This window comes from Geospiza fortis, unplaced genomic scaffold, assembly GCF_000277835.1.
Source record: "Geospiza fortis unplaced genomic scaffold, GeoFor_1.0 scaffold54, whole genome shotgun sequence".
Taxonomy (NCBI): domain Eukaryota; kingdom Metazoa; phylum Chordata; class Aves; order Passeriformes; family Thraupidae; genus Geospiza; species Geospiza fortis.
The window spans coordinates 13,462,719-13,470,042 of record NW_005054301.1 but is presented as its reverse complement, the minus strand read 5'-3'; the positions used below and the strand labels follow the sequence as shown (position 1 = coordinate 13,470,042).

General features: G+C 38.8%; 1 protein-coding gene across 1 annotated transcript in view; it reads left to right on the top strand.

The window, feature by feature from the left end:
* MEIS2 (Meis homeobox 2) overlaps nt 1–7,324 on the top strand; it is a 171,771-nt gene that overhangs the window by 3,765 nt on the left and 160,682 nt on the right. Inside the window, exons 4-5 of the mRNA XM_031064735.1 lie at nt 643–693; nt 1,596–1,745. Of these exons, the coding sequence (XP_030920595.1) occupies nt 643–693; nt 1,596–1,745 (201 nt within the window). The remainder of the gene's footprint in view (nt 1–642; nt 694–1,595; nt 1,746–7,324) is intronic.

Sequence of the window (7,324 nt, the reverse complement as noted above, 5' to 3'; positions counted from 1 at the left end):
GGGTGCGCCGGCGTGGGAGCGGGGCGCCCGCCGGTCGGCAAGTTGCCGTCAAGGGGCTTCAAAGAGCTTTATTCTTAGAGCCAGTCAGAGCAAAGTCTCAAGCCCCAGTGCATTGCAAAGCTGAGTTTGAAAGCCACGGGAAGCTAAAAGTGAAGGAAGTAACTGCTTAAGAAGAGAGAGCTGGAGATTTCTAATGTAATTCTTTTGCTAATGTGAACGATTTCAATATTCAAAGTGCCTAAATCCGCTTGTAAAGAAGATGCCAAACTATTCAAACACACATTCACCCCCCCTTCTCCTGCGGGCGGGGGTGGGGGTGGGAGCGTGTGTTTGACTTCTCTGCGAACCCTCAGCGATGAGGGCCGGGGTGCTGAGAGGGGAGCGAGGAGAGGGAAGAGGTTTTCTCCAAGATCGCGGTAATAAAGCGCTAATCACCGATCCCGGAATAAATATGATAAAAATCAAGTGTTTAGGTTAAAGTTGATCAAAATTGTTAAAGCGTGACTAATGGGCTAAAATCCTGTATAATGACCGCGCGCCCTGACAATCCCCTTCTCCCCCTTTCCCACTCGGGCTCGCGGCTCTGCCCAGCCCCCGTGCTCCTGTCTCCCACGTAACCCCTTGCTCAAAACTTTCTTGCAGATGATCCAAGCAATACAAGTACTAAGGTTTCATCTTTTGGAATTAGAAAAGGTAAGACCCCGGAGGCGGGGGGGGGCACGCCATTCCCTGCCCCCTCTCCCCTCGCCCTCTGCCCCCCCCAGCTCCCTTCCTCCCGACTGTTTGGGCTGACTTGTAAACACGGCCAGAGAAGATAGGGGTAATGCATTGTGACACCGTAACCTGTGCCATCAGAGCATGTGACACCCGACAGACATGCCCAGACCGTTTTTCCCCTTTTAGTGTGTGTGTGTATGTAATTTCAATATTTACTAATATTAAATATTAAACCGCTTTCATCCTTCTTACTCCTTTCCTCAGTAGAAGCTCTTTTTCCCCACTCAGAAATATTATATTTAACAAAAAGAAATGAAACCACTCGTCCTCCTCTCCGGCTCTGGCAGGCACATTAACCCCAAGCAAGGACTAAATGTTTGGAAGAGGCAGGGGCCCCTGCAGGCGTGGGCAGGGGCTGTGCCCTGGGACAAGAATGGCTCTTCCCACAACCTCAGCAAGTAGCTTCATTTTACTGCTCCTGGCCATTTAGACCTTTTTTTAGCCCCGGTTTAAACTGATCCCGTCCCGAGTGACTAGTTGTACCTGTCTGGGTTGTGTATGCTCCGGAGATACCACCTGGGTCCAGCTCCCAGTGTTCCGATGTTATCACCAAATCCGATTTTCTTCAGCACTCAAGTCCGAGCCCACTATCTCTCTCTCTAACTTGTTGCTGCAGCAAGTCTCTAGAGAATAATATGTGCTGCAACAATTTCTCTATTGTTTCCTTGCCTTCAACTATTGTCCCCCTTAATTAGAGTTACTTAGAGTTACTTGTGGAGTAGATCAGAGGGTTGAACTTGTTACCAAAAAAAAAAAAAGAGCGCCGAAACATGATATTTAGCCATTATTGATTCTATTATTCTTGTTATTCTTTTCAGGTTCATGAATTGTGTGATAATTTCTGCCATCGGTACATTAGTTGTTTGAAAGGAAAAATGCCAATAGACCTCGTTATTGATGAAAGGGATGGCAGCTCCAAATCAGACCATGAAGAACTCTCAGGATCTTCCACAAATTTAGCCGATCATGTAAGTCCTTCTGTTTTCTTTATGACACTTTTTTAAGTTTTTAACCTGCTTAGAGGACCTGTTCAGGATTTCCTTGCTTTGCTGCTGTTGTCTGTTAGTATTATTACTACCTTAACCTCCTGCAAGCTTGAATCCCATCTTCAAACTTTCTTCCCTTTTGCTTTGAAAAATTGTAGAAATGCAAAAGGCTTCTTCAGTTTTCATCTGTAAAGCATCGAGTTTGCAATGGTTTGTAAAGTTTCCTAGTCTGGGCGGCTTGGAGAGCTAGCAAACTGTTGGTTTGATGTGGGGATCAGTGCTTTCTCCTATTCTTTGCCAACTTTGTAATCAATGCATCAATGTAAGGAAACACAGACAAGAAAGTTAGGAAGAAAGTTTGCTGATTTGCTCCCCCTCCCCTCTCGTGGGGATGACAAGTGATGAGAATTATTGGCAATACTACACTACATTAAAAAAAGGGGTTAGCACATTAGAGTTTCCAATGCTTTTGCTTTATAGCAACTTATTGTCAGAATATGGACTTATTGCCAAATGCCTGAAGCATCTTCATAATAAAAGACAGTAACCTTGATGAAGCAATTATTAACAATGTATTACAGAAAGTTGGAGAGAATGATGATTGAGTAACCGTAGGTTAGCGGTTGATTTTAACACTTTAGGAGTTGGTGAATTAGTGTAATGTGTGTAGTACTGAACATTGGTGTGCATGAAAAGGAGAGTGCCTTTGTTTTTTCTGAGTTTTGGAGTGGCTCCTCTGATCCTTCAAAAGACGTAGATGCAGAGAGACTTTGTGATGTGAAGGGAAAGATTGCAGCTGGTACAGCAGAAAAGGAAAGGAATAGCTCCGGTTAAAAAGGGTGGGTGTGAATTCCACTTTATTTATAGGAACGCATCCCTGGGGGGTAAAGGGGTTTATACAGTTTTAGATTCAATTGAACTAATAATCTAAATGATAGAGTCTAATATTTTAGCGGTTGAAATATTAATTTAACACCCGGTGTGAAGTTAACCATGCTTTCTGCACAGGCGCCTGCCTTTATTTCCCAGTGTGTTCAGAGTAGCTGGAAGCCCAGGGAGAATGAGCTTTCTAGGAGCTTTTGTTTCCTTTGAAAACATGTTGTTTTTGTGTGTATTTGGTAATTACATTAGACCTGGACTGAAGCTGAATTGGGAAATAAAATAATAATAAATTCTTCTGAATGTCCCCCTTCTGGCATGGCTTAGTTATGGGAAATATTTTTGGATCCAAGCCTTAGCTTTCATTTTCTCATCTGTATTCAGTAAACATTGCATGACAAGGTTTGTGCTGGTTTGCATTTTAAATCTATTATTTTGAGAGAAAAAAAAGTATGCAGGTCTTCCTTAAAGTTTCTCTGCTTATCAGCTAACTCAGATGTAGGTAATAAACTCCATGAGGCATGACACAATTTCAAAAATATTTGTTTCATGGCATTTTACAACCTTAAATTCGTGGGCATAAGTATTCTGGGAGAGTACTAGAAAAGAAATTGAAATGAGTGGCAACCTGAAAGATAATGAGTCACTGTGTAAAATTTAGAGAAACAGAAAAAAAAAATACATGTTTCTCCAGTACAGTTTCTTTACAAGAGTGTGTTTCAAGTGGAAGTGTAGAAATGGAGCATGCTTATGTTTATATTGAAGAGATTAGATAAACTAGCCTGTTTAGGGTTCTGGCAGATGGCAAATGCTCAAGCCAATTTGCAGTGCTCCATTATAATATTTAAATTTACACACAATGATAGGACAGGAGTGGAGGGGGTTAGCATTTTGATAATTTGGTAACTATTATCTTCCCTAAGAAGAATCTCCTCTTGCTTTTGTGGCCCCAAAACCAAACTCAAATAAATATGACAACCCATTTGTCTTGCACCCGTTAGGGTTTACCACTTCATTGGGTATTATAATTTAAAGCCTTTTACTTCCTGGAGATTTGAGCTATAACATTTTTACTTTAGCCCCCTGCTATTTGTTTTGAAAGGAAGCAATAATTTGTGCAACCAGAACACCAACTGGGAAATGAAGAGTTGTATCACATAGTTACATTTTATTCATGCGTTTTGGGAAATGTGTCTCCTTATTGGATTTTTTTTTTGTATATTAGCTTGTTTTCCTGACAAAACTTTAACACCTTTTTATAGCTTAGTCAAACTACCATGTTTTTTATTTGCACTGTACAATGTTCCAGCAGAAAGAAATGCATCTTTATTCACAGAAAAGGAAAAGCTTTAAAAAATGGCTAATATAAACATGCAAGTCTATTAAAAAATGAGCTATCATTTCTGAGCATCTACCTGAAAATATAGCAGTTCAAGCATGCAAATTTGTCCAATTTGGCTCTCCAGGTTTATTTTTTTTTCATTTGCCTTGATATGCATATTTAATATATAGCCTTAGGCTAGATCTCATTTGGTGAAAGTTGGTGTAGGGGTGATGATGAGCCACTTCAGAAGGACAGAGACAGCATGTTGTTTCCTCTGTTTTATGTATTGGCCCACTATTCTGATCTGCGGGTCTTCCCCTCATGGTTTTATTTGCACATGAAATACTAGGAGCATTTCAAGTGATTGGCTATGAATAATGATAGCCCAAAAGAAGTGTAGGTTAATTTGTTGTGTGCCAAGGTTTCTCTTGTGGAGGTGACAGTTTGTGACAGCTGTTTGACACCCCAAAAATCCATACCCCTCTATTGTTATTAAGTGGTGTAAAGCTACCCTGTGTGCGTTTAATGTGAATGTGAGGGATGATAGTAGTGGCATAGCTGAATTAGGAGCTAAGGCAGCTCTCAGCTTTATTGTTTTTCTAGACCTTAAAACTGGCATGAAGGAAAGTAACCAAAAAAATTGTAGGATTAGCCAATATTTACCATAACACTTTAAATGGGGTACTCAAATATTGCATGCTTCCCCTTTCAAAATCTACTGCACTGCTATTTATATAACTTAATTGGAAACCAAACCCAAAAACAACAAAGGAATGAACTCTTCAGAGATACACCTGTGCTGAAAAAAAGGAGACAGCTGAAAGTTGTTGTGCTGTACATGTTTGGTAATAAATGTGTTTATTGAATTTTATTTTAGTGTGCTATTAACTGTTATGTAATATAGTTAGTGTAAAGGGTCCAGGGACTTGGTAGATCAAACAGAGTAATGCTGGCCACAAGAAGCTGAAACTTTTGTTATTACTCTGCCATGTTTAGTAAATATAACAGCCCATAATTAGTGTTTGAATTTTTAACACCCTCGTTTTTTTTTATTGCTCTGAGGTATTAGCTGTAGATGGGAAGAAGGTAATTACAGCTATGCCCTGACTGAACCAGATTAGTTAGGGGGAAAAAAAGATAAGAAAAGAGGGAAAAAAAGCCTTTGCAGCTGCAGTTCAAGTTCGGTTTCCCAGCGCAGACAATTTATTATTGTTCAATTAAACATACCAGGCACTATCCTGAATTCTGTATTCAGCCTAACATGTCTGATGAGATTGTTTGCAGATCTTTTTTTTTCATATTTCAAGCTATTCAAATTTGAAAAACATGATGTTCATAAAATTCAGAGTTTTTAAACTTTTTTTGAACATATTATAACATTTTTTACTTTAATTGCACTCCTTTTGTGGCTGGCCTCACCTGGTGTGATACAATTCTTCCTTTAGTACAAATCTGTTTTGAAGCCCAGTAATTCTCGCACAGAAATTTATGGCTGTCCTTCCACTGGCTTTTGTGGGAACAGTCTTTTCGATATTTGTTCATACGTTTTTGTAGTTCAGAGGTAATAATATACAGATCATAATTCCTAAAATATCATTAAAACAGACAGACAGACAGAAATATACATACATGTCTTTTATAAAAAAAGACTCTTGACAGATTAGAAATCCAACATCTTAGTGGTAGAAGAGAAAGATTAGTCTGAATATTAAAACTTTCAGCTCTCACACGAGGAGATACTTTATTTTGTACTTTTGGATATCCAGACAATTTAACATTTCTTTAATATTTCTCCTCAAAGAATGGTCAGTGCAAATTCCTGACATTTTGCAGATTAGAAAAAATAAAAATAGTGTAGTACATATGTGTTCCAGTAATATAATTAAATCTTCAGCTAAGATTTCACTGAGTTATGAAGAAGCAATTGGGGACCTGATGCTAAGTCTGCAGGTATGCCACACTTTTGTGGACTTCAGTGGGAGTTTTGAGAAACACCAGATTAGACCCCAAAGGTGCCCTTTCTGTCTGTAGTGTTAGAAGGAAAACTAAGTAGCTAACTGCAACAATAATAAGGAAAACTTAGGGCCTACAGCAATGTCCTAAGTCTTAAGGAACATTCTTTCTTTTTTTTGTAGTGCCTTCTGAAGGGGCAAAGAGCATTTTTGATGGGCCAAGGTGCACTTCTGTCAACAGATGAAGTCTCAAATTTGAGTGTTTAAACTCAGTTCTCTCAAACTGAACCAATAATGTTTTTCAGTATCTATTTGATAACTGTGATCCCTTTTGGTTTGAGTTGTCTATCAGTCTAGATGAAGTGTAGCCACACAGAGTGACGTAGAAGGACAATTAAAAAACCCAACACCCCCCTGATTTTTCAAGTCTCAGTTCCTTGGTGACAGGTGGATTACATGTCTGATTTCAATCTTAATTAGAAAATACAAAACACGCATATTTTCAGAAAGCTGCCATGTTCTAGGAGACTCAAAAATTGCTCCTGATGCTTTCTTCAAATGCAAAATCAAGGGACAAGAATTAAAACTTGTACATATATACAAAATATCTGATAGATTGCTGGGCATTATTTTTTGTTTCAATTGTGTAACTCTAGTACAAAAAAAGTAATCCTCTTAAGTATGCATCTTTTGGAAAATAAATCTGAGTGATACCAGGAGTAGTCTTTTTTAGAAAACATACGTATTATGTCAAATTAGAGTTTTTCATGTCTTTTTGTCTTATTCAAAGTTCCTTTAAATAGTAAGTTTATTATTAAATGCACTCAACGTGATCTCTGAGATACCACCCTGGACTTTACACACACCACACACAGACACAGACACACTCACAGGAACCCGTGTGCATGCGTGCGATGGATTTCCGTGTCCTGCATGGTCTGTAACAGTTTCACATATGGCTGTACCTCGATACAAATCTTTGGGGTATCAGTCATATCAGCCATTCCCCACATGTGTTATACGTGCTACTTGTAAGAGCAAGGTGAGCAGGATTTGGATTGTGTTTGGGGGGGATAATGCCGTCTGAATCAAGTAGTTCAGTTCAGTTTTGTAAAACTGAAAAATAGCTGAAACGGTATAGCTGAAAAAAAAACCCTGAAAAACTGATAAAATTTATTTACCAGACCTTTGAGTCCAACCATGTTTAGAAACAATAAGCTTTATAGCCATTGTCATTTCTTTTATAAAAACAAGTTGTGTTTTGTTTGTTCTTTTAAGATTAATGATTTTTTTCAATTTCATCTGATAAAATTATGTTGGGGCCTGATCCTGTCAGAGTTGTAAACTTGAAACTTCAGTTAAAATGTGTGAGTCAAATCCTGCTTAGCTCACTCACATGGGTATCA